This window comes from Sus scrofa, chromosome X, assembly GCF_000003025.6.
Source record: "Sus scrofa isolate TJ Tabasco breed Duroc chromosome X, Sscrofa11.1, whole genome shotgun sequence".
Classification (NCBI taxonomy): Eukaryota; Metazoa; Chordata; class Mammalia; order Artiodactyla; family Suidae; genus Sus; species Sus scrofa.
Genome location: NC_010461.5, coordinates 11,862,371 through 11,888,146, shown reverse-complemented (window position 1 = coordinate 11,888,146; position 25,776 = coordinate 11,862,371). Strand labels below are relative to the sequence as shown.

General features: G+C 43.4%; 2 protein-coding genes across 10 annotated transcripts in view; both read left to right on the top strand.

Annotated features, from left to right (window-relative positions):
- PIGA (phosphatidylinositol glycan anchor biosynthesis class A) lies at positions 1,628 to 16,401 on the top strand. Of its 6 annotated transcripts, none has more exons than XM_021079650.1 (6): positions 1,659 to 1,754; positions 4,364 to 5,143; positions 9,250 to 9,382; positions 10,131 to 10,263; positions 10,436 to 10,642; positions 14,070 to 16,401. In XM_021079650.1, the coding sequence occupies exons 2-6, from the start codon at positions 4,426 to 4,428 to the stop codon at positions 14,334 to 14,336; spliced, it is 1,458 nt and encodes a 485-aa protein (XP_020935309.1). In that variant the 5' UTR covers positions 1,659 to 1,754; positions 4,364 to 4,425; the 3' UTR covers positions 14,337 to 16,401. The 6 variants fall into 6 exon arrangements, with proteins under 6 accessions (XP_013841377.1, XP_020935309.1, XP_020935311.1 ...); XM_021079652.1 differs by lacking the exon at positions 1,659 to 1,754 and adding an exon at positions 1,761 to 1,866; XM_013985920.2 differs by lacking the exon at positions 1,659 to 1,754 and adding an exon at positions 1,873 to 2,126.
- Positions 17,107 to 25,776, top strand: part of ASB11 (ankyrin repeat and SOCS box containing 11) — a 28,186-nt gene continuing 19,516 nt past the window's right edge. The window contains exon 1 of one of the 4 annotated variants that reach the window (XM_021079396.1): positions 17,107 to 17,200. In XM_021079396.1, the coding sequence (XP_020935055.1) occupies positions 17,128 to 17,200 (73 nt within the window). In that variant the 5' untranslated portion in view covers positions 17,107 to 17,127. Of the gene's footprint in view, positions 17,201 to 19,386; positions 19,592 to 20,430; positions 20,629 to 24,880; positions 25,152 to 25,776 lie in introns of those variants that run through there. The other 3 variants (NM_001243488.1, NM_001243489.1, XM_021079397.1) reach the window with 3 other exon arrangements.

Sequence of the window (25,776 nt, the reverse complement as noted above, 5' to 3'; positions counted from 1 at the left end):
GTAGTGGTTGTTTCCACCTGTGAAGCCAACTGCAAATTAATAAGCTTGAATAAGTATTCTTGAGCCTAAATCATCTTTATTCTCTGATGCATCAATATTAACACAGGGCAGAGTATCTATTCCCACTTGAGCCTTACTCATTAAAGTTAACTCATTAATACACTTCAAATACTACAACCAAAATGCTCTTTTATTTATATCAGTATGCTGTAATTTTTACAAGGTACACCCCTTGAATTTTTTTCAATACATTTAATTGGGTATATGTATCAGGAATTGTGCAGGTACTGAATAAATTCATTAACACAACAAAAACTTATTTGGTGTCTATTACCAGGAACAGATCCTGCTTCAGCTTACTCTCTGGCTGGGAGGGCAGACATTTAACAAGGAAATACAACTGCCAATTTTCAGAAAGAGGTACATGTGAGATCCCAAGAAGACAGAAGTCTCCAAGGATTACGTTGAGGCAGAAGGGGGGTGGGGTAGTGGGGGTGTGGGTGGCGGTGCAGCAGCCAGGCAAACAAGTTGAATCATCTCTTGATGAATGCTTTACTAGCATATGGCCAAAGTACTATCAAAATATAAAAGAGGGAGGATTTAATTCTCTCTGGAGGTTTGGGGAAGGCATCACAAAGGAGCTGGAATTTTCAGGGATGAATAGGCTTTCTACAGGCTTAAAATGGGTGCTGGAAGCTGTGGTTGATGGTGCTCAGAAAGGCATTTGCTTGACCGGGGAACTCCGTGTACCAACTGTGAGGGGGTGGATAACCACCAGACCACTCCCATTTATTCATTACCCTCTTGGCCAAGCACCATGATAGCCAGTAGAACCAGTTTGAACAGGAGTTGATACTTCAGGCCAGACCTCAGATTTTTTCTCCAGAGTGGAGAGTTGCCAGAAAAAATACAGGATGCCCAGTTAAATTTGAATTTCAGATAAACGACGAATAATTTTTTAGTAAAGTCCCCGATACTAGGGACATAACATAAAAAATTATTTATCTGATATTCAAATTATTTAAAAAATTGACCTGACATTTGTGTATCTTTATTACCTCAGGCAATTCTACCAGAGGGGTAAGAACCTGGGGAATCGGCTGTGGCACAGATAATAACAAAACGCCACCACGACTCCGACTTTCTGTAGCCTTCTCAGCCAAAAGTCTGAATTGGAAGCCACAGAGAACAGGTTTCCAAAATGAGACGCTGTAACTAGGCAACCAAGGCACCAAACCCACCCGTCCGCAAGATCCGCGTTTAGAAGTGCGGTGCATCCTGGGAATGAGTTTTCTAAGTTCGGATTCGCCTCCGGAGGCGACGGGACTACAACTCCCAGGAGCGCGGAAGGGTCCTGTGAAGCACGCTGGGAGTGCCGGTTTTACTCCGTCGAAGGGTCCTGGTGGGCTGGCTCCTTGTTTAGCAAGAGGCCAAGGCCAATTTTGAGAAAATCTCAACATTAAGAATTCATATAAAAGGTTAAACAGAGGATTACTGCTTTCCATCGAAAGAAAACTAGTCTTCCGGAACATCGTGGCGATATGTGCACGCGCGCGCTGACGTTGCAACCCGCGCTGACGGGTGGGGAACTGAGCGTCTCTCCTGCACGTGACCCCAGCGCCTCTTCGTGATTGGTCCTCTCGGGGGCGCGGCGCTCGGGCGCGGACGCCCCGGATTGGTGCTTCGGGGCAGCGGGGTGGGACTCCGGCTGCAGCCGCGGGAGGTCCGGACACTGGCGGCCATGGGACTAGCCGGTAAGTGCGCGTTTGACCTCCCCGGGCTAGCCACTGTCTGCCTCTTTTAGCTGGGACTGAACTGCCCCCAGGAGAGCGTGGCCCACGATGGAGTGGGCGAAGCCGACCCGGTGTAAGGCTCGGAAGTGGGGACCGAGGGTCTTCGGAGTCGAGTGGGGATGAGGGTGCGCTTCGGCGGCCGCGCTGTAGCCGGTTCTGCGACGGTTAACGCGGGCAGAGCGAACGGCTCCGGGACCGCCGGCCTCAACCTTTTGCCCACTCTCTGGCCCTTTTCCTCTTGGGGCCTGGCGAGACCCCGCCTGACTCTGACGGGATCGCTGACTGAGTCGTTTCGTCCCTTCTTTGGCCCTGGCGCTGCCCAGCAACCGCTCAGTGAGTGAAGCCGGGACGGTTCCCTGGGGGTGGGTGAGAGCCCCTTCGCCTAGATTCCGAGGCTCCACCAGGTTTAAGGCTCCTCAGGACTCTCTGCTCCTCAGGACTGTTCAGGGACTCGGTGGCCGTGGCCGTATTTATGACCATCTCGCATTTGCCGCTTAAGTGGCCGGGTGGGGACCTCGGACAAATCGCTCAACTTGTGTGACTTCTCATTTGTAAAATAAGAGCTATCCAGTAGCTCTTTAAGCCTCTCTTCAGCTTTAAAACCTTAAGGTTCTGTGACTGTGACGTTTGTTGGGCTTTTACGCCGTGATGTTAGGCTGATTTCCTCACAAGATATTGCGGATTAATGACAGAACTTTAAATGATTTCATTTGGTTCTTTATTAACTGCTTTCATTATCGCTCATCTTTTAAAATTAAATGGAACTGGAAATTCGGGATTAGGTGACAAACCACAGAGGACGACTTAAAAGTGCAGACTTGAAGAGTGTCATGATTTGGTAGTAGTGAATCTCAATTAGTATTCAGGTCAACAAACACATAATGGAGTGTTTCTAAGACTATTTTTAAAGTAAAGATGACTGTTAATTTGCTTTTTTTGAGTTTGTGGTGAAATCGGAAACTCAGGTTCTAAGGATGGCTTCCCATTGAATAGTTGAGTTTCTGGAAGCATGGAAATCTCAACGTGTAAAGCTGAGGAAGAGTTTCACTCACTTTCCAAGCCTCTCTTTAGCTTTAAACAGCTAAGCATTGATAATCATACTGAATATTGAGCGTCCATTTTGTGCTGATGATCTTGGGAACCCCTGAGCTGAACATCTACTTTAGATGGAGAAAATGGCCCCAGGTCCCTCCCTTTGCATCTCTAGATCAGATTCCAGACGGAAGGGAGGGACGCTCCTGGAGGCAAAACCAAAATAACAAAGGTTAAGAAAATGGAGGGAGCGGCTTGATGTCATCATTCTTGAATAAGGAAGGAGAATGTGGAGGTCTGCGGCGGCGCTGCAGGTGACACTTTAAAAAGCTGCTCTCTGGAGTTCCCGTCACGGCTCAGTGGAAACGAATCTGCCTAGCATCCATGAGGACACAGGTTTGATCCCTGACCTTGCTCAGTGGGTTAAGGATCCAGTGTTGCTGTGAGCTGTGGTGTAGGTCGTAAAGGCAGCTCGGATCCCACGTGGCTGTGGATGTGGCCAGCAGCTGCAGCTCCGATTCGCCCCCAAGCCTGGGAACATCCATGTGTCGTGTGTGCGGCCCTAAAAAGACAAAAAAAAAAAAAAAAAAAAAGCTGCTCTAAAAGACCGTTCTAGGCGTTCATGCTGTGGCACAGTGGATTAAGAATCCAACTTCTGTGGCTTGGGTGGCTATGCAGGTGCGGGTTCCATCCAGGCCCGGCCTAGTGGGTTAAAGGATTCCGCATAGGTCCAGCCACGGCTCATATTCAGTCCCTGACCAGAGAACTTCTATATACCATGGGTGCAGCCATTAAAAAAAAAAAAAGAACAAGAAAGTTCTAACTCCAGGTATATCTTAGTATAAGCCACAGAATTTATACTAGCAGAACTTGAGATTCATTGAGTCGGTGGCTAAGCTCTAGAATGAGCTTCACAAACTTTTCCTGTAAAGAGCTATGTATTTAATTATTAGAATGTACTGGTTTGTTAGCATGGCAAATTATTATATAATGTGGTGTAACAAACATTATTTAAAATCCTGTAGCAGTGTTTTTAGAGCAAAATTAAGATGTAAGGGGAGTTCCTGTCATGGCACAGCGGAAACGAATCCAGCTAGGAACCATGAGGTTGTGGGTTTGATCCCTGGCCTCTCTAAGTGGGTTAAGGACCCCGCCTTGCCATGAGCTGAGCTGTGATGGAGGTCGCAGACGCGGCTGGGATCTGGCATTGCCATGGTTCTGGTATAGACCCTCGGCTACAGCTCCAATTCGACCCCTAGCCTGGGAACCTCCATGTGCCGTGGGTGCGGCCCTATGAAGACAAGAGACAAAAAAAAAAAAAAAAAGATACCAGGACATTGCAGAAGCTAGTTTTGTTATATGGCCCATAGTAAATGCTAAGCAAGCAAAGGTTGTTGAATTCATAAATTCATTATATGCTTTGTATTTCCAGGGGGAAAACAGGTTTATAGTAACGTGAAAACCATATTTATATCTGCATTTGGAGTATGGACTGTATTTTGTCTCTGAGCTGAGATCCCGTTTATTCTCTCTTTCAGGTATTAGAGGACACATATCTTAACTGGGTCCCTCCAAGGACTAATGCCTAAACCATCTCAGCATGGCCTGTAGTGGAGGAGGTGGGCCAAGCCAGCCTCCCTCACCTGCGCTCTCCTCTGTCAGCCCTGGAAGTCTTCCCACATGTAGATCGTGTTCCCATAATATATGCATGGTGTCGGACTTTTTCTACCCAAATATGGGAGGCGTGGAAAGCCACATTTACCAGCTCTCTCAGTGCCTGATTGAAAGAGGGCACAAGGTCATAATTGTCACCCATGCTTACGGAAATCGCAAAGGCATCCGTTACCTCACTAATGGCCTCAAAGTCTATTACTTGCCTCTGAAAGTCATGTACAACCAATCTACAGCCACGACCCTCTTTCACAGTCTGCCATTGCTCAGGTACATATTTGTTCGGGAGAGAGTCACGATAATCCATTCACATAGCTCCTTTTCTGCCATGGCCCATGATGCCCTCTTCCACGCCAAGACAATGGGCCTCCAGACAGTCTTCACGGACCATTCCCTTTTTGGATTTGCTGATGTCAGCTCGGTGCTTACAAACAAGCTTCTAACTGTGTCTCTTTGTGACACAAACCACATAATTTGTGTCTCTTACACTAGTAAGGAAAACACGGTGCTAAGAGCAGCACTGAATCCTGAAATAGTGTCCGTCATTCCTAATGCTGTAGATCCTACTGACTTCACTCCAGACCCATTTAGAAGGCATGATAGTGTAATAACTATTGTTGTTGTCAGCAGACTTGTTTACAGAAAAGGTAATGAAATGATAGCTGCAGTTGCACTGCACAGCCTTTTTGTTTTCCTTGTAGAAAGCTGTTGAATATTTGTGTATGATGATTGTTGGGCTTTTCGTTCTCTTGTACGGTTTTATAACTACTTCTGCATTAAATACAGCCAAGAAGGGTCCAATATTTTGTCCATCCCAAAGGAGGAATTTGTGCCACAGTGGTAAATCATTTAAAAGAGAAAACAGTAGCCTGCTGGTGAATATGTCAGGTCTTTTAAAAGTTTCCCTACACGTGCAGTAAGAACTCCAGGGCCCACTCCCCCACAGAACTGTTTCTTTCATTGCAGATATGTTGAAAACTAAGAATGTGACAGGGGTGAAAATTAAAACCAGCTATTACTGTACTATTTCAGGGATAACCCTAAGGAGTGTTTTGATTTATAGCTTTCCTTTTTATGCATATGCTCAAAGTCAGTGGGCTTGTTCTGCACGTTGCTGTTTCGTAGCTTGCTTATTTCCTTTCATCACAGATAAGACGTTAATGGCAGGTAAGTGATGAAGGAAGGGGGATGAGGCGGCCCGGAATCCAGTCCCGGCTCCATCTCGTTGTGTGATGCAAGACAAGCGGCTTAACGTCTCTGAGTTTCACGTTTTTTCCCTGTTGTGTGCTCTGGGCAGCTTGGTAACCGTGGAAGGGTTCAGTGGTTCCTATGAAGGACTTAGCCCGGGTTTTACTTCCTAAGTGTCTGCTGTTGTCGGGGATTGCTTTAGTGCCTCTGCAGCACTTTGTGGATCCCGAAGTAGAATTTGTAGAGCCTCGCCCATTCAAGGTCTGAAACAGTCCGGTTATCCAAAACATGGACTTCTCACTGGTATTTGCAAACCTCTGCAGCAATCAAAATGGTCATTAAAAGTAGAGAATTATTAAAAAGATGTTATGCACCCCCCTTTTAAACAATTTACTTAAAATGTCATTAACACGCACTGTATTGCCGGTAGCTTGATGTAGGCCTGCAGGCTTGGGAGTACAGGTGCACTGTTTGAGCTGCAGTCACCTACAAAGAGCACAATTTACTGTTGCCAGTTTGGGTCACTTAAATGCAGTGAGAACCTAAAGATGTGTGAAGTGCTGTGCTTCTGGATTTTTAATTTGTTTTTTGACTTGATACAGTGGTTCAGATTACCCTCTAATCTGACAAGAGCTTTTTTCTGTGTCTTGATCGAATTTTTCAAACAGGTCGGCTTAGTTTTGTGGAAACCCCTTTTGTCAGTTTGTCATTTAATTAAGTAATCCAACACCGTAACAAGTACATGGGGCATCACACAGATGTGTGGGCAGAGGTAGCTGATTCTTGGTAACCATGAAGCTCGGCCGTGCGATCAGAGGTTCCAGGGTACTAGGGGGTGGCCCAGGATCCAGATGGGGGCTTGGCTTCGGGTGCTTCATTTTTGGAATGCAGAGCCTAGGTCCATGCTGCCATCCACCACGCGGAGGATGATGAGAATCTTCTGAGCTGCATTTTCAGGGGTGAAGGCAATAACGTGCTTGTTCTTTCCTTGAAGGTGTGAACAGACCTGCATTCCGTGTTCTGAATCCCTCTGGGGATATTGATGATATGTTGTTGGTTGTAACTTTAAAAATGTGCCTAATTTTTTTTTTCACCGAATACTATAGCTTTGTGAGAAAGCTCGCTAAGAAAGAGTAGGATGCATGTGTGGTCAAGGATTAGAGCAAAATTAACTTACCTGTTCAAAGAGTGAACTTGTTACCTTTATTTCACTAATGATGGTATTTTAGCCAGCTGAGCTAACCACCAACACTGTGAAGGTACAACCTTTCCTGTTCTCAATTCAATAATATAACAAACCTTTATCAAACCCTCTCTGTATGCCAGGCACTGTGCAAAAAGTAACATTCTGAGAAGGAATGGCCCCATCTTTAGCCTGAAAGTGAGTAGTTGTATTAATGGTCCATTAATTATTAATAAATTAATTTCTTTAGGAGGTGTTCATTTGGACCAGATATCAAAGGCCGCTTGGAACGTATTAAGTAAGAGAGGATAAATCGAAATTCGTATCAGGATTCCTGGCCGGCCGCTTCCCTCTCCCATGGAGCCCGTTTTGCTCTCATTCGGGGTGTCGCAGCGCCCCGTGCTTGTGCAGGCACGCCGGGCTTGCTCTAGTGGTAATGACGACTCACATTTATATTCTGCAGTTGATAAAGCCTGTGCATGGTACTGTACCTCACTTGACCCTCCCACCAGCTGTAGGGTAGATGTTATCTGCATGTCACAGACAAACTGAGTCTCAGAGAGGGTAAGTAACTCACCCAGGTTACACAGTAAGTAACAGAGATGACAAACCTGAGTTCATTTCTTCTCAAGGTCTCCTGTTCCCTCCGCCCTTGGCCCAGCCACCAATATCTAGGTATAGATTCAGAAGATTCTTTAAAATATTGTTAGACTGTGCTTTAAAAGCGCTGGAATCAGAACTTGCCTTGTCCATTTTGTGTGAATACGGTGATTGAAAATCTCTTTGTTACGTTCCATTGTGTTAGACTCTTGTTAGAGGCACCAGAACCTCTTTTGTTGTGTGTGTAGGGGGGGGAACCTTTATTCTTAGAATAACGTTATAGATCATTGATAACATTAATCAGTTCCATTTCTTTTAAGGTAGTTGTCAGGATTAAATGACAGTGCATTTAAAGTACGTTTGCCTGACACAGTAAGCACTCAGTAAATGTTCGCAATTATGATTATTACTCTGTATGTTTTTTTTTCCTTTTAAAGAATGGATCTTAACCTTTGTATTAGAAGGGAGAGGGCAGGGATAGGCAAAGGAAAAGAGAATCATAGGAGGCTAAATGTTGAAAGTCATTAAGACACCTTCTGGTTTATCTGGAGATCCAGTTGATGGACTTAGTAGTAAACTTGAAACAAAGACAGCTAAAATTTTAATGAGAAGCTTTCATAATTCAGAAAAGCTACTTGTGAATTTGTTTGCTAATGCAATCATATTTTGAAAGTACTAGCAGAGTTTATTTAATAAATCCTACTTTGAATTACTTAATTAAAATGACCCATATATATTATTTCTCCTACCATCCTTTTAATAATTGATCTGCCTGTATTTGGGAAGATTGACAGACGTGCAGTTCTTGTGTGTGTGTGTGTGTGTGTGTGTGTGTGTGTGTGCGCGCGCGCATTTCTTAAATTAAGAAACTTTAAGGAGCTTATTTTACGTTTAGTTTTGAATGTGTACAATTTGTAATTGTTAATGAACTACATTCTCAAAATCAACATTGCTGTCACTTTGAATGGCCACTTTAAGACAAGCAGGGCATGCTTTATTTTACTGCTTTATGTTACCTGAGGTTGTATTTACGTATTATGAGAAAACTTTTATTTAAAAAAAAAAGGTCCAAGGTGCATCCTTTTGTTCTACGGCCTGTGATGATCTGGCACTTGCGGTCCTGCCGCCTTCATTTTCTGTCATCCAGGAGAAGTGAGCCCTAGCAGGTTTGGATGAAACTATTTCTTAGAAATTTTGCCAGTACCATAGTGTTCACTGCAAAATCCTCTGTAGCACCTGCATCCTCAGTAAAGTGGCAGTAGCAGTTATGCTTTGCTGCTCAGCCTTTTCCTATAGCAGGAAGTAGAATCATAGGCTGCTCGAATTTCATAGCTGAACGAGACCTTGGACTTTACCTTGTCTTTTCATTTTCTCTGTCAGGAAACTTTCCTATTACCAAAGAACTTGCTCATAAAAAGACTGGGACAAGACCCAGATCTCCAGTCAGCTCTCCTGCTCTGTAGAAAAGTTTAAAATGTTAGCTACCTCAAATGCTGTTTGTAACAGGCAATGTGTCAGTACAGGTGAATAACAGAGTAGCCCACGAACTGGGTGTGTGGAAGGTCACAGTGGGTGTCAGTGGATATATCTTCAAGAATTGCAAGTCTTGGGAGACCCCCCTGGCATTTTGCAAAAGAGTTCACCCGTCCAGGAAAGGTTTCAAAGAATTAGTTTGGCTACTTAAACTGTTTAAGTAGTTTCCAAAGTGAGTGGATTCTCAGTAGTTCTGATAAAATTTTAAAACAACATTAGTATCTCCAATATTCAACTTTATGTTTTCAGGGACCGATTTGCTTAGTGGTATAATACCTGAACTCTGTCAGAAATACCCTGATTTAAATTTCGTAATTGGAGGAGAGGGACCAAAGAGAATCATTTTGGAAGAAGTTCGGGAAAGATACCAGCTCCATGACAGGTATTGATGGATTCCATGTTGTCTTGGGTGAGAAAATATTGCTTAACCTAAATTCGGTTTTGGCTACCTGCCTGCCTTAAGCAGGCTGCTTCTCCTACATGGAAAAATGCAATGCAAGACCTGTTGTTTTTTTAAAAAGTTTATATAAAATGGGAAACCTTAAAGAATTTATAACTTTGTTTTTTTGTTAGCCCGTGATTATTTGTTTTTAGGGGGCAGTGGTTGGGGCACGCTAGCGCACACAGAAGATCACTTTGCTAGGAAATGCTTGCAGGTTCTCAGGCCCTTCTGAGTTGTAATTGAAACAGCATGGCCCAAATCGCGGACATTGCTCAGCACATACGGAGCCTAACACTTCTCTTCCGCAGTAACTGAGATGACACGTGAGTTGTGTCCATGTGAGGCGTCAGTGGAAAAGGGACATTTTCCTGTTGGGAACTGACACTTTAACATTTACTTACCAAGGCGTATTAACATTTTCCTTGAGTACCAGCTGATTCTGGAGAAGGTGAAATTTGATATGTGTGACCAAAGTGAGAAATGGACTAACCATAGGAGTTTTTAACCAAAGAGCTTTGTATGACTCTCTTTTAGATCCCAGGTGGGTGCTCTTTAATCATTTGAGGTGGAAGACATTGCAGGTAGTGAGGACGAAGTATAGTACGGGTAGCACACGTGGCATATAAATGGTATTTCTTTTGTGGCATGATTTTTACTCCCCTCTTTCTTCTCTCATTTCAAAAATCAGAGTGCGTCTCTTGGGAGCCTTAGAACACAAGGATGTTAGAAATGTCTTAGTTCAAGGACATATTTTTCTTAATACTTCCCTTACTGAAGCATTCTGCATGGCAATTGTGGAAGCAGCCAGTTGTGGTTTACAGGTAAAAAGCTCTGAGGGCTTATTACATTTTGGGTTTCTGTATTTGCGTTTTGAAAAACAATCAGATGCCTTCTATAGAATTTTTTTAAAATTGTGTTTTGCTTATTTTCCTGAGAGATGAATTATCATGGCTCATGTGTTCTTTTTTTTTTTTTTTTCCTTTTCTTTTTAAGGTTGTAAGTACCAGGGTTGGTGGAATTCCTGAAGTGCTTCCAGAAAGTCTTATCATATTATGTGAGCCTTCTGTAAAGTCTCTGTGCGAGGGATTGGAAAAAGCTATTTCTCAACTGAAGTCAGGAGCGCTGCCGCCTCCAGAAAGTATCCATAACATCGTCAAGACTTTCTACACCTGGAGGAATGTTGCGGAGAGAACGGAAAAAGTATGTCACGTGCTAAGAGAAGGGTTTGCGAAGGTTGTGTCTTAATTCTTGCTTAATGTTCATGTACACATTTGCTGCTGCTTACGTAAGTTTACCATTTCTGCTTTATTGCTTCAGTTTATGAAGTCTTCCAAATGAAAAGAAAGGAGCTCTTTATTACCTTTGGTGGATGCTAGGCTAAGTTTCTTTTTCTTTTTCTTTCCTTTTTTTTTTTTTTTTTTGTGTTTGTCTTTTTAGGGCCGCACCTGCGGCATGTGAAGGTTCCCAGGCTAGGGATCTAATTGGAGCTACAGCTGCCAGCCTACGCCACAGCCACAGCAATGCAGGATCCAAGCCACGTCTGTGACCTATGCCACAGCTCAAGTCAATGCCCAATCCTTAACCTACTGAGCAAGGCCAGGGATCGAACCCATGTCCTCATGGATACTAGTCGGATTTGTTAACCACTGAGCCATAACAGGAACGCCTAGGCTAAGCTTCTTGTCAAATCATTGCTTTTGAAATGTGAAAATAGCAATAATGCATTATCTAGACCTTTCATTAAGTTGGGCATACAGAAGTTACAAAGTTTTCTAGAAGTCCCAACAACTAGAGGCAGAGCTGATATTAAAATCTGCATTTTCTTGAGGGTGTTTATAATTCTAAAGCGTAGGTCTACTAGAAAATACATGGTTTCATTTAGCCCTATTTGGCAACTTTATAACTTGCAAATATTTAATTTAGGCTACTTCTTAAAACTCTCTTGTCACTTTTGCTAGCTGCTGTGATTTTCTACAGGGAAGGGGTTTTTGCATCTTTGGGCTGATTTAGAACATTATCAAGTTCTCAGTAAAGTTAACAATTCAGAATGCACATGACAAATGTTGGAAATAGGATGGCAAATGTAAAGCAGCAATAGAGAATTTTCAAAAGGACAGGAGCAGAAAATAGGTTAATGCCTGTAGGTAGGAGAGGACAGTTGTGGGAAATGCCTCCTTATTTCGAGTTCACGACGTCATAGTTTTGTGCTTGGTTCAAGTTCCTTTCTCACTTCATCTGCCTCCTGCCTCTTAGCACCACGTAACGAGCTGGATGGGAGCACCTGGGCTTCTTGGTGTAGAGAAATTGCGAACCCGAAAAACAGCCTGTTGGGTTCGTGCTTTATTCTCTCATTGTATTCAGTGGAGCAGCTTGTTTGGGGCACAGAGTAGAGAGCGAGGTGGAGCTGAGTAAGCAGAAAGGGTTTCTGGTTTGGTTTCAATTGTAAATTCCCATACATAAGGTAAGCCCGTATTTGACAGTCAGTGCAGTAAAACTCTGTCTCTAAAACTGTCATATTCAGTACACCTTCCATTGAAACCGATCTTTGCAATAACAGTTTTGTCAGAACTATCTCTGAGATATTTTCTAGAAGTTTTGCAGTGGCTCCACCCATATAAAATAGCTCCATTTCCTCGTTTTCCTGTGGAAGTTGGGGTGCCACACCTGGGATCACATGTCAGAATGGGCTTGGGAGCCTTTTCAGACCCTATTCATTTCATCTTCCTGTCTTCCCACCTCCCCAGCGATAGCTGGAGTCTAACTGGACCCTTTAGGAGCAGAGGTGGGATTTGGGCAGAGTTGGCAGGGCTATTTGGTTAGACAGGTGTTTTGATTGAAACCCACCCTGATTGAGAACCACAGCTCTATAAGTAGTGACTTAACCTAGCTTGACATCTTGTAAACTTCAGAAGTCTCAACTATTGTAGATAATAAGTTCGGGGGTGGGAGTTCCTGTCGTGGCTCAGTGGGTAGCAGACCTGACTAGTATCCATGAGGATGCAGATTTATCTTTGGCCCCACCCAGTGGGTTACGGATCCAGCGTTGCCGTGACCCGTGGTGTAGGTTGCAGACGCGGCTTGGATGCCATGCTGCTGTGGCTGTGGTGTAGGCTGGCAGCTGCAGCTCCAGTTGGACCCGTAGCCTGGGAACCTCCATATGCCACAGGTGCGGCTCTAAAAAAAAAAAAAAAAAAGTTGAGGGGCAAAGAACGGTGGTGACCATTTGTCAGCCTATGCTAAAGGAGCGAACTAGGGTTTTTTTTAAACCACACATTTTCTTTTAGTTATGCCTAAAGTTACAGTAAAACATCTGTATTGTTTTCAGTTTTACACTGTGGCAATTTTATAGTATACATTTGGAAAAAAGTTAATCCTTGTTTGTAACAGACTGTCATCCCTGTTACTCTCCTCATGGTAGTAAATTGTATTTCGTCACTCGAGGTCATAATACAGTTGACCTAGAAGTAAAGGTGGACACACAGGTAGGTGAGTTGTAGTTGCTCGATCATTTTACCCATTGCATATGGGACATTGGATTCCTTTTCACCTTAGTTTACCTGGGCTATTTAGAAAATTGGTCAAGAAATTAAATCAGTGTTTGGGCCGGAAACATACTTTTTCAGTTTTAATTCACCAGCCTCAGCTTAATGCTTGACACCATTGTGATTGAAATGTATTCTGCATGTCCATGGGGTAGAGGAGCTGGATGAACAGCCTGTACCTTTCAGAGGCCACTGACCTGGAGAACTTGCACATCATAACTTTCTCGAGTTCAAAGGGAGATGGTTTACAGGTGATACGTGAGAATGAGCACAAGTGCTGCCCAAATGAGTTTAAAAACATTCATGCTGGCCCATGGTATGTGCTTGAAAGAAGTATGTTGCGAGAGCTTTGTTTTTGCACTGTTTCAGAGTTCAGTGCTTAGCAGCACTTTAAAAAAGCAGGCCACCTATTACCAGTTCTCAGCAATAAACTTTATCTTGGTTGCCAGTGTTTGACCTATACCATCTACCAAAATTTCTCCCATCTCGTTCCCCTCCTTTTATTTGGCATCCCTGAAATGTTTCCAAATATTTCCCCATCTGTGCGCAGCAGCACGGGATCCCGAGGCTGTGGAAAGAGGAGCCTCTCTGTACCCAGAAGGGCGCTAGGTTGTAACTCTGTGATGGTAGTTGATGTCTCCCAGAGAGCAGTGAGGCCTCTCCAAGTCACAGAGTCTGCAAGGGCCAGTCCTGCTTCAGGGAGTCACTGCTGAATGAAATAGGGACTGGACAGAGGGGACCTGAGAAGCCATTCCACCTTTTCAGGACCTTGGAATTCTTGGAGTTGGTTAAATATGGATGGGGCTCCCCAGGGGACAGGAGCTGTGGTGTATGCATCGTAGATTGACCTGTGTATCACACAGTGTCTACCCCAGCCCCCCCATGTTTTGTCCAGAATAGGCGCTCATCAGTGTTGAATCGAATGGCAGTTCTTAGTGTAAACGGTTTCATTAATCACATCATTACTGTCACAACAACAGCGAAATGTCAGTGCCTTTTGTTTCCGTCTCTAAAGCACTCTTGGTCCGCGTAGGTCCTGGGTTCTCGTGTCTCCGAGCGCTCATTCTCGGCCTCTCTCCCGCCAGGTGTACGACCGCGTGGCAGGAGAGGCTGTGCTGCCGATGGACAAGCGACTGGACAGGCTCATCTCTCACTGTGGCCCTGTGACAGGCTGCATTTTTGCTTTGTTGGCTGTGTTCAACTTTCTCTTCCTCGTTTTCCTGAGGTGGATGACTCCAGATTCTATCATCGATGTTGCAATAGATGCCACGGGGCCAAAGGGTGCCTGGACTCGTCAATATCCTTCCCATGCAAACGGGGACGAGAATAATGAGGAGTCGGAAACCAGGTAGAAGAAAGCCTGGATTGCGAGGATTTAAACACTTGTAATAGGTCTATTAAGACTGTTGATAACCGTGCTTTTTTTTCTTTTTTTTTTAAAGTTAATTTAGTAAGTTATGCTACCTCTATATCATTCAATGTTTTATTTTGAGGAAAGAGAAACACTTATGCAATTCCTGAGTGTAGAAACTCCTTGCACTTATTTAAAATTTAAGAGAGAACCTTGAAGCCACTCAGGTATGCAATTTTTCAGACTACTGAAATCCCTCTAGCAGAGATGTTTTAACATTATATTTTGGGAGCTTTGGGTGCTGAAGGGCCAAACGTTTTCTGGGCATTTTTTGGCCAATTTTAAATGTTCTACCGTTAGACATTCACCAGATGTTTACAAGTTTTCTTTAGGGAAGTACAACAACTAGATGAACTATTTTAAGTCATATTCATACTACATTTATTAGACATTTAAGGCGTAGTCTTTAGACATGTAATGGGTACACACTCAGTGTTGCGTATGATCAGCAGGTTTCTTGAGTAAAATGGTCTGTCGGCTACCAGCATGTTTTAAGCACCTACTCCGTGTAGAACGTTGAACTAGACACTCGGTGTGTTAAGGACCAGGGGTGCATTCGCTCTTCGTCGATGACTCAAGTGGCTCACTTGGTAGTCGGAGCTGGCATGAGAGGGAAAGCTGCCCACCATGCCAGAAATGCTCACGCTCTTAATGCCAGAAGGAAAGTTGCCGGCCTAGTCCGAGTTCTCCTCTGATCCTGTTGAGCGCATTCTCCTAGGTAGAGCCTTCGTTTTCAGTTGTGTGTATGAAAATCCTTCTTGCTTTTTAAATACTAGGGACCGATATCACTGTTGATGATAGTGCAGAGAAGCCGTCCACGTCTCTCAGTGCATAATTTAGTCCTCTGTCAATATGCCTTCGTGTTTTCCGAGCAGAATGTACGAGGTGTGCCATCTCAAAATCAGCTGCTACCCTGTACTTTTGATAGAAGTCACTTCCCTTCACTTGTGGCCTAGCTGATGTCTGATGAGTATTGTCAGTGTGCAGAAGTCTTAACCCCAGAATGTTTTGTTTGTAGCCAGTTGAGTCTGAAAATTTTAGGAACACAGTCTCTTTGTGGATGGATGTTGTTAACTGTAATTGTTGTTGCCCAGAGCCATGGGTTGTTAAAACCCCAAATTATCCACATGGTGTGTCTTATTAATTCTTTGAACTCCTTAGAGTAAGTTTTTGTGATTAAAGGACTGTGAAATCACAAGAATGAGGCACTGTGGGTGCACTGGTTAGATGCTGGCAGTATTGCGATTCTTTTTTTCTTTTTGTAAACAACAACATTCACAGAACTTCTTTTAAAAAAAAGTATCTTAACATGCCTATATCATTGCCACTGATACGGGAGAAATATGTTTGTGTTTTATACTAGAACACAAACGCAAGAGTGCAGTTTTTAAAATCTAGAAGTTAGGGGTTCTTTTGTTAAAGAAAAACAGACTGACCCAAACCATTCAGTCTTATTGGGATTTTTGTGCATGGAAACCGACTTACATAAATCTGAAATAAACAGTGCCAATATTCATGACAAAGCAAGAAACTGTAACATTTGGTTTTATTTCTTCTGTTCCGTTTTTAAAGACATACTACTATTTTTCTTGTGTTTTTGTTTCTTGGCTTTTTTTTTTTTCCCAAAAATCTGTCAAGTAATTATTACATTGCCATTTATTTCAGATGGAAATAAGATTTAAAGTTCTTGCATGAAAAGTATGTAGTTTGCATTTTTCCTTTTTTTTTTAATAAATGAAAGTAAATTTGCTTGTTTTAGTAAATTTTAATTTTCGGGCTTCCTGAATACCTTAATTGTAACTGTCAGTGTTGCACTGGTCAATATGTGGAAACATATTGTTCTACCCTGCTACTTAACATTTATTTGAAAGTGAACTTGCAGTGATGAGGAATTTATGAAAAATATATTGTATTTCTTCTGATGTTACAAAAATAGCACATGCAAAACTGATTTATGAAAACATGCTACGTGTCCAAAAATAAAGACCACAATGACATTTTGACAATTTTCTGAGTTTTGTCTCATTTGAGGAACAGAATATTGTTTACTAGCTGAGCCACATTCCTCCTACCCCTTAACTCGCATGCTTTTTTTTTTTTTAAAGTGCAATTTGATGTTTTGCTTGGTCTGTTAGTAAAACAGGAAATATCCTTCAGTTGATGAATTACTCTGTCATCTTTCTAGAATCTTCTCTCTTTTACTCATGGAATAGCACGTTCAATTGTGCCTTTGTTTCCTGATCCAAACAAGCCCTTGTTTTTCCCTGCAGTAGAGTACTGGGTGAGACAAATGAATCCATCCATAAACTATTATGTATGTGAGCTACATAATTATACTGTATATCCCGTGAGCTATGTTAAAATTTAAATTTTGACTTGGTTTACGGAAGCCTAGCATATGGTCTTGCCACCCAAGATGGCAGCTCGCTTGCTCTCTGTACATCCCCTGCTCGACAGGTGCCTGCTTCACCTACACCCTACTCACATGACATACCTTCTCTTAATCATTGAGCCTAATCAGCAAATGCCTTCATACTTGCCCCCCAGCCCCAGCCAGTGATTATTCTGATCTCGAGATCAGAACATCTCTACCCTGATAGCTTATCAGAGGAGCGCAGTGAGGGGTGGCACACCCCTCTGCTGGTTTCCCTGGTAACTGACGAGGCTACCTGACGTCAATTTCCCCTATAATTGGTAATCGGCCCCTTCCTCTGGGCCTGAAGACTCCTGCCATGTCCTGCCATCCCACCACCTGCTGTCTGCCGCACGCAGTGGGGTGTCGCTCCAGGACCTTGCTTCGGATGTGTAAGCTCCCCCATCTATTAAACCACTCATGCCGCTCTGTCTCTGACTCCCAGTTCTTTGGCCTTGAGGCCTGCGAGATGGAGCCCAACACCCAGCCTATCCCACCGGCTTCGGCTTTGTAGGAGGCAGTGGAAAGCAGTCACCTGCACTCATAGCTTCAGATTTCGCTCACACCAAAACTTATTTTTGGCTGAGTCCAGCGTATTACAGTTCTGTGTTTACTTTTGTGACATATTTCTAAAGCCCTTTTTCTCCTCCTCTGCCTTCCCGAAAGAATCTGGCTGGATGTTGAACTGTCTCATCTTGGGGCTGGCATTTTTTAAAAAAGGAAATTCTGAAAATGAAAGCTCTGTAGACAGATTTTGATTTGTATTGAGCACTATTTGGGGAGTTGATTTTCCTTTATCCTTTATATTTGGCTGTGACTCGGGGATCCTCAACTGGATGTGGCCCTGGTGATTTTGCCCGCTAGGGGGGTGCTCAAAATGCCCGGGGGGCACTTCTGGGTTGGTCCCCCTGGATAGGAGTGGGGCGTTGATGTCGAATGCATACAGGTCAGAGATGCTGCCAAATTGCCTACAGTGCTTTTGGACGGCGTCCCAAAGAATTACCTGGCTCACAATGTCAGTAGTGCTGAGCTGAGAAACCCCGTTGGTTTCGTCCCCTGTGTCATTTACCGTGAGTTAACGGCTTCTGTCAGTAGCCTTTTGGACCCATCTCAAACGGAAGGCCCAAACGTAGCGAAGATGGTCTTCCAGAAATAGGACAAAAGCTTTTCTGGTATGAAAAACAAAAAGCACAGCCACGTTTTAAATGAAAATTATGGGCCAAAACAAGACTGAATAACGTGATACTGTAGACATCAGTAGGCTGACAGGAGCAAATAAGTGATGGGCTTCTTAGGGACCAGTTCTTTGAAAGAGCTAAGATGCTTGTGTTCAGTTGGCATATGTTGGCACTCTACCAGGTAGTCTTAGCTTGGCAAAACTTGTATGTTCATATCTTTTCTTGAGAATGGGAACAGCACAAGCTTGCAGAATGAAACACTGAAATGGCTACGTTGCGTCTTGAGAGTCAAGGTTGTATTCGGATGCCTCCCCTTTTTCACAGTATAGGGAGATGGTTCTTAAATAGGTGGTTGTTCCAGTCTGCCTGAGTGCAAGGAGAAACTCCCATATTTTTTGCAGAAAGCATGCATTAAATAAGATTCATTTAGTCGTCTCCTCTAATTTTACGCTGGCTTGGCCTTACCAATAGGTTGTAGACATTTAGAAAATCGAATATAGCCAAGAATGAAGGAGACCTAGAGTTTCCTCCTCTGTTTTTCCCAGGTGAGGAAAATTCAAAACAAATGAGCGTTATTTGCATTGGCCAGCTGATGCCTATCGAAGAGTTAGGGTTACAAGAAAATACGGGCTAGCAAGGGAAGGTGCTGATGCGTAGAATCTTTGGGTGCTTCACCCAGAACCTAGAGCACATTCATACGTTTCATGGTAAGTCCTCCAAGATGGAGAGTAGCCCACATTTTCCCCAAAGAGGCACCACCACCATGGCTGACAATAGAAAGTAAAAGATCAGGCATGTGGTGGGAGACTTGGTCATGGATGGATGGAGTCCATCACAGCAAGTGGTCTGGTGCGTCCAGCCTGGAGAGGCAGCCGAGACGGGCCCGTTACTAAATACTGCCTGAGAGTAAATAGTCTCTCTTAACTGGTCATGTTTTAGATTTGGGCTTTATCTCTCATAAACCTCAGAATGAAGAGAAGAATGAAATGTTCCAGGGGCTGGTACTTCCAAGAGCACAGGACGTATTTGCACTTCTTTGCGTGAACTTGAAATGACTTTCTTTGTCCCCGTGGGGTCTGAGAGGTTTGTTTTAGCTTTCCAATCCTGCCTTCCAACATAACGGAGCAAGAACTGGGATTTAGGAGGAAGAAAGTTTTGGACAAACTTTTGTTTGTTAAACTGCGCTGAGGAATGTAGGTCTAGAACTGTTGGATGTTTCTGGTTAGAAGGGAGTCTCTTTAGTTCATTTCACATTGCCGTGAATGTCAGGGCAAGCAGATCACAGTTAGCTGAGAATCTAGAAACTGAGTTCTCTGTAACAGGAGCACGGAGAGCTCAAAGGTTTAAAATAGATGTCATATGATACCAATTATAACTCGGTGAAATTTTGCAGTCCCCCGAACCTATACAGAGTGGAAGCCAAAATGGAAGACGCTCCTGTTGCCTATGGCTTTCCAAACATTTTTATTACGATGTTTGCTACTTTTTTCTTCTTCAAGCTTTTGATTAAAGTTTTCCTGGCGCTCCTAACCCATTTCTATATCGTCAAAGGAAATAGAAAAGAAGCGGCTAGGATAGCAGAAGAGATCTATGGTGAAATTTCAGGTAAAAAGACATGAATTTGTTCCCAGATATGCTCCTAGATAATTCATGTGAATGATATTTCTGGAAGGCAGGTTTTATTTCTGCTTTGGCTTTGAGTGGGCAGTTTTTCAAAGATTCTCATTTCAAGTAGCAAAGGGTGTTGACTGCACCAATTTGCAAAGGATTTTCAGCTTTATTTTCTGCAAGGTAGTAGTTCCATTAGCAGTTACTCTTTAAGAAGTAAACAGAGTCGTGGCTTTCTAAGAGTATTTTGAAAAACCTCATCTCTACTAACAAAAGAATTACTTTATAGGATGATCCTCTTTAATATTTTAAATCAAATGTTGACATTGCCTTCTAACAGAACTGTTTCCCTGGGAAATGGAATGGCCAATAAATTTGACGAAAAGCAGTAATATATATGCCATATATATATATAGTTGTGCCGTCATTTGCAACTCAAATTGTTTAGCCACTTGTCACCGTCAGGAAAACCCTGTACTGAGTCCATTTACATGCAGCACCTTGCAAAGCAATGCAAAGGTTACTGTAGTAGGAAATGCCAACCTTTGGGCGAAACCTTTTCATGTCTCCTGCTTTGTAGGATTTAGTCTCCATTTCTTTCAAGAAATGATTCCCCTTCATTGCAGGGAGATGCTACCAAAGTAAATGAATCAGATTTGCTCAGTCCTGCTGGGACAGCCACTTGATGGAGGAGTCTGTGTTAGCAGAGTTCCGAATTTCCCCATGTATTTTTAGTGTTCGTAAAGGTTCCAGGATTACCTCATTCTTTATCTGGTATCCATTTCACCTTGCATCCTGGACTCTCTTTCAAAATAGCCTTACGTTGTGTGATCCCAACACACGAGACAACTTTAAGGACACTAGGCAAGAGTAGTCTTATCCGAAGAGATAAGACCTCCAAAGACAAAGCGTCAGGATGCTTCAGTTAATGGGGGAAAATGAGAAGAATCTGGAAGTTTTGGGAAATACCAGAAGGCCCGGAGTGTGGAAAGAGATTTCTTTTGGGGATTATATTTGTCACACGTTTCAGGGAGGTATGTCGCTTTTAGACTTGGTTTACAAAAAAGAAAAGTAACTGTAATTTTCCAATGAAGCATAATCCGAAAAGCAATTTTCTAATTTAATTTGTAAATCTGGGCAGGGGCTTTCTCGAAGTTCACACATCATCCTTCTGGTTTAAATTAGGTAAAGTCCGACAGCTGGTATGAGCCAGAATGTGTTAAAAACATTGCCTCCGGGTGCTTGTGTGCATTCTTTTTGCCTTTGTGGCCGTTAATTAAGTACCCTCTTAAGAGAGTTTTAGCGTAGTCAAAACCTGGAACCATAATACAAATCCCGTAAATAGAGCTCACTTAGTCTCAAGCTCAAATATCTTTACTTGTTGAAGGGCCTAGGATAATATTCATTTAATTTGCACGTGGCATAGCATTACAAAAGTCAAAAACATATTTTTCAATGATCGCTAACGAGAGGCAGTATGGAGAATAGTGCCTGTTAATTTCTCAGTTTAATTTCCTTCCTATGTGCATGCGTTTGTTTGAGGATGGGTATGTTAGACGTATCTGCCCCACTCACACATATGTGTAACAGAGTGTCTATCCAGATGTAAATAAGGTTCTCTATAATAACGTAGGCAGTACCGTGCCAGAGCAGTGGTTTTTTCACACGATTCCAACAGCGTTTTTGCTTTTGACACTGTTAACAGTCAGATACTATATACATTTAAAGCTAGACGTGTTAAAAGCCAAAACAAAATTTTGTCCAAGTGTTTGACTCAAACCAGAAACTACCTTTGCTGCTCGTAGGTCAGACAAGTGTTTTCTGGGAAAACATGTGACATTTACCCAGTAAGTCAGCTAATTGACTTACTAAAGTCTCGGCCCAAGGTTACCTTCCTTGATTCCACTAGCATGTTATGTTCCTGTAAACTCTGGTCGGCACTGTCATAAACAAGGGGAGGCTGTAAAAACCTGAGCCAGGGCAGAGTTTGGCCTGTCATAGGTCTTGGCACTTTTCTTTTGGAAGCCACACCTAGCATTACGTCTTTCGTGAAATACCTTATTTTTGGGGGGGGGAAAGGTCGTTGTTGTTGTTCATATTCTGGAATACATCATTTGATATTTTCTTTGTGGCTTAAACACTATTACATTTAGAGAAAACTCATCAGAATGGAGTTAAGCTATGGTTGCTTAGCTGTTAGCTTTTTCAGGCCTCTTTATTATTTGTCAATAATATATATGTATTACATATGAATTTTAAGTTTGAAACATTGTCATTGGCCCTTGGTATTCTTACATCTAGAGCACCAGATGGATCACCAGCTCCTTCCTTGAGCCCATAGATATTTCTGTAAACTCTCTCCCTTTTTCTCTCTTTCTCAATCTCCCTCTCTCTCTCTCTCTCTTTCCCAAGAGATGTGGTGCATGGTTTTTCAACCTTTGCTAATGTGGCCAGAACTGAAGCTATATTTAGTACAGCTAAATATACTAGTATATACTAAATATATTTAGTATATAATATAGTATATATTATAAAAATAAAGTGTAGATACAGGTTGATAATCTGTTATTCCCAACTCTTGGGCCAGACATGTTTCAGGATTCAGGAGTTTGGGGGATACTAGAAAGATGGTGCAATGTGTATACTTCTTATGACACAGCACTTCCAGCTGGACTCGCCTCCCATAATCAAATGTTTTGATATTTCTATGGCGAAAATAGCAATATTCACAGTAAGTGAAAAATGCAAATTAAAAATAATAAATTGCTAAACCTGAGACCTGGCCATGTTTTGCTGCCAAAGGAGCTTCTCCGACTTGCAGGGTAGGGGAAACTTGGTTTTCAGAATGTGGGGAATTTTACAGTTGCAGATAAGAGATGGTGGAATTATTGTACCCTTTAAAAAATTAGTTCTAAGTGTTTTGTCTAAAATCAGTTGTCCTTGCTTTGCTAAACTCAAAGGACTGACCTTGATTTGATGGCCCCACCTTTGCCTGACTCATTCTGACTCCTTTTTTGTATTCCTTCCCCTGTCAACAGCTTTTTTTCCTGCCTTTGGTCCATTCTTGCCTAGTCTTCTGCCTGGCCTTGTTCGGTGTTGCTACTTGTCTCCTCAGGCCTGGGCCCATCCACCCTCTGAATGGTTCTATGTCACAGGTGCCTGCTGGCTTGCCAAGTGAGAACAAACAGTCCTCAGCAGGGGCTTTGCCACCCAACATGTTATCTTCAGCTCAGCTCTCCTGCTCCTAATATGTTCAAAGGAAGTCTCCTCCTAACGCACTACAGAAAAGTGTTAATTGATCATAGTTCATCTCCTGGCCAGAGCGAAGTGTTCTAGAGAACATGCACCTTAACTCAATTTTGTCATAATATTTTAGATGTCTCAGGAAATTCCTTCTTTCATTCCTCCCTCCCTTCTTTCTTTTGTCTGTCCGTCTTGTCTTTCTTTCTTTCACTTCTCCACTCTCAAGGCATATGGAAGTTCCCAGAGCAAGGATCAAATTTGAGCCTCAGCTGCAACCTATGCTACAGCTGCAGCAACACTGGATCCTTAAATCTCTGTGCCAGACTGGAGATCAAACCCAAGCCACCTCATAGACAGTGCTGGATCCTTAACCTGCTAGTTGGGAACTCCCTGAGGAAATTTCTTATATTTTTTTTTCCCAATTACCTTTGTTTTACTTAAAATACTAATTAGGCTCTTGCCTATATTTTAATTCAAATTCAAAATTCCTTTTGACTTTTCTTTTCTTCAATAGATTCTATAGGAGAAGATACTCCTCCAGAGGATTTTGGAAGTTGAGTAAAGATTGTTCTATGGGCACTAGAGATAAGCAGTTAGCCGGAAGTTTTTTTTTTTTTTTTTTTTTTTTTAAATCATAAACCTGTCATCTCAAATACTTGTTGGAATTAGGAAAACATTGCAAAAAATAAAAATAATTGATTTTGATCTTGAATACTTGAAACTCAGACAACCGTATTCCATCTGAACCCATTTTGTTATTGAAACAGGTTGTCGAAGCTTCTTTGGTTGTTGAAGCTGTCATGAAATGGTTATTCCGAGAGCCTGAGAACTGAAGATATAAATCACATTCTGAGAAAAAGTCAAAGGGGGGAATGAAAAAGTACTTGAACATTTTCCATACACCTCATCAGGAACAAGTAAACATATTTGTAGAGTAAACTATCTTCAAAATGTGCCTGCAGCCCTGTGACACAGGCAGGCTGCCAAGTAACTAAAAATAGACTGCCTTAGAAGCAATGATTGATTCCTACTTCGCCTTCATTTGTTTGGAGAGCTTAGATGCATATTTCCTGAAAGAAATGGAAAAACTCCCTGGCTGCCAAATAACTTTTATCCTCAATTTCTCACAATTAGCTCCAATTTGCAAAACAGGAATGATAAGGGCAAGAGCCGGCACGTGGGGAATAAGAATAGAAAAAGAGAGGAGCCCACCGTGGCGGAGTTTCTGGAAAAGGGCTTTGTGTGCAGAACCCGTCAAGGTCCTTTGAAGCAAGTGCTGGAAAACAGCGACTGGAAAGATGACTTGACAGTGGCTTTGTTGCCAGTGGGGAAACCAAAACGATTTCCACATTTAAGGCAGTCCCATTGATTCACTTCATATTGTTCAGAGAGAGAAAGGGGACAGAGCAAAGCAACCCCCACAAGTATATGGACCACAGGGAGAGGCAGGATGGGAAAACCTGGTGGTTCTTAAAACCCGGACACGGTGCCTTCTCCAGTCTCACTTGGGCAGAAGTGAGATCTGAGGTGAGGCAATTGTTGCTGTGCCTTTGGAGTGTCTGGCTTCAGGGAGCCAGGCTCTTCCCGCCTCTCTCGAGAGCCAAGGGCTGGAGGGTCCGGGAAGAAGCACGTTTCAAGGGGCGGAGCCTGGGTCGGTTTAGGCGGACAACTCTGCTCCTCAAACAGGGGGAAAGAGAATTGGAAGGTGGCTGGGATCACGGATTCTGGATTGTGGGTTGTGGGTCGGAAGATGACCTGCAGGCATCCCAAGCATGGGATGGGAGTCCAGGAGCATCAGAGGTTGCTGCGTCCATGGGGGACACACAGAGAGGTGGCCAAGCGCTGGTGCAGAGGAAAGGAGCCAGGGGGTGATACCCCCACACACACCCCCACCCGTGTGGGGACCAGGAGTGAGTCCTGCCCTTGAGGCCAAGCAGGTATTTGGCTGGGGAGCTTCTCCTCACCCCCCATGGGCACTGGAGGCTGGCACCTCCAGAAGGAAGTGGGGGAACCTGTGTCAGAACGCACTGCCCTTCCTCTGCCACCTGCCTGGGCGGGACAGAGGGCCATCCCCTGCCCTGAGAATGGGCAGAGGAGCGGAGATGACAGTTTGAAAGGGGACTGACCAGCAGACAGGCGGTTTTTAAACCTCTCCATTGAAGTATGCTAAAAATATAGACAAGTGCCAAGAGCCGGGGGAATTTTCACAGTTGGGCACCAGCTCCCAGGAGCAAGAACCTGCCTGTTATCAGCATGGCCCCCACCACGGCCAGCTTTAGCCAAACCCTGGTGCTTCTGGCTCCTAACACCCATGGTGAGTTTGGCCCCTTTGGAACTTTCTGGAGAGGCCATCAGAGGGCACATCCTCCTTTGTGTCTGGCTTCCCCGGACAGCATTAGGTTCGAGAGATCCAGCTAGGCTATGTGTACCCAGTGGGTCTTAGGGGGCTGGTGGGTGGCAGAAAGTTACTAGCAATAGACGAAATGGTGGTTAAGGTGCTTGTTTTCCAGCAGGAGATGGGACACCGCAGCCCACTTGGGACAAGTTTTGGGAAGAAAAAACCCATTTCACGTTGCCATTCTAAGTTAGTAATAGCAAGTTGCCATCACAGTCTTGGTTTTATTTGGGCAGCAAGGACTTAAGGCATCTTCAGGTGAGTCAGGTGGGCTGGCTATTTGTAGAACGAGAGAATAACTAGGTCACAGCTGTGGCTTTGTGGCTTCCCCGGGTCAGGGTGCCGAGCTGCAATGGGGGCAAGAGCGTCCTGGCCACCCCAGTGCCCGCGTCCGTCCATCTCCAAGAGCCAGGCAGCCGGAGGGCAATGTGTATAATGCGCGCCTCACTCTGAATGAGATGGAGATGTATTCCGAAGAAACCAAGGCCGACTCTGGAGGATTCTGTGCATGCATTATCTCCTGATTCCTAGCTTATGCAAATTA

What these genes read in the sequence shown, in the direction of transcription:
- PIGA (XM_021079650.1), top strand. Translation starts at nt 4,426, where the DNA reads ATGGCCTGTAGTGGAGGAGGTGGGCCAAGCCAGCCTCCCTCACCTGCG. An exon ending in CAGACTTGTTTACAGAAAAG is followed by an intron (nt 5,144 to 9,249) that starts GTAATGAAATGA and finishes TTATGTTTTCAG; the next exon opens with GGACCGATTTGCTTAGTGGT. An exon ending in CAGCCAGTTGTGGTTTACAG is followed by an intron (nt 10,264 to 10,435) that starts GTAAAAAGCTCT and finishes TTTCTTTTTAAG; the next exon opens with GTTGTAAGTACCAGGGTTGG.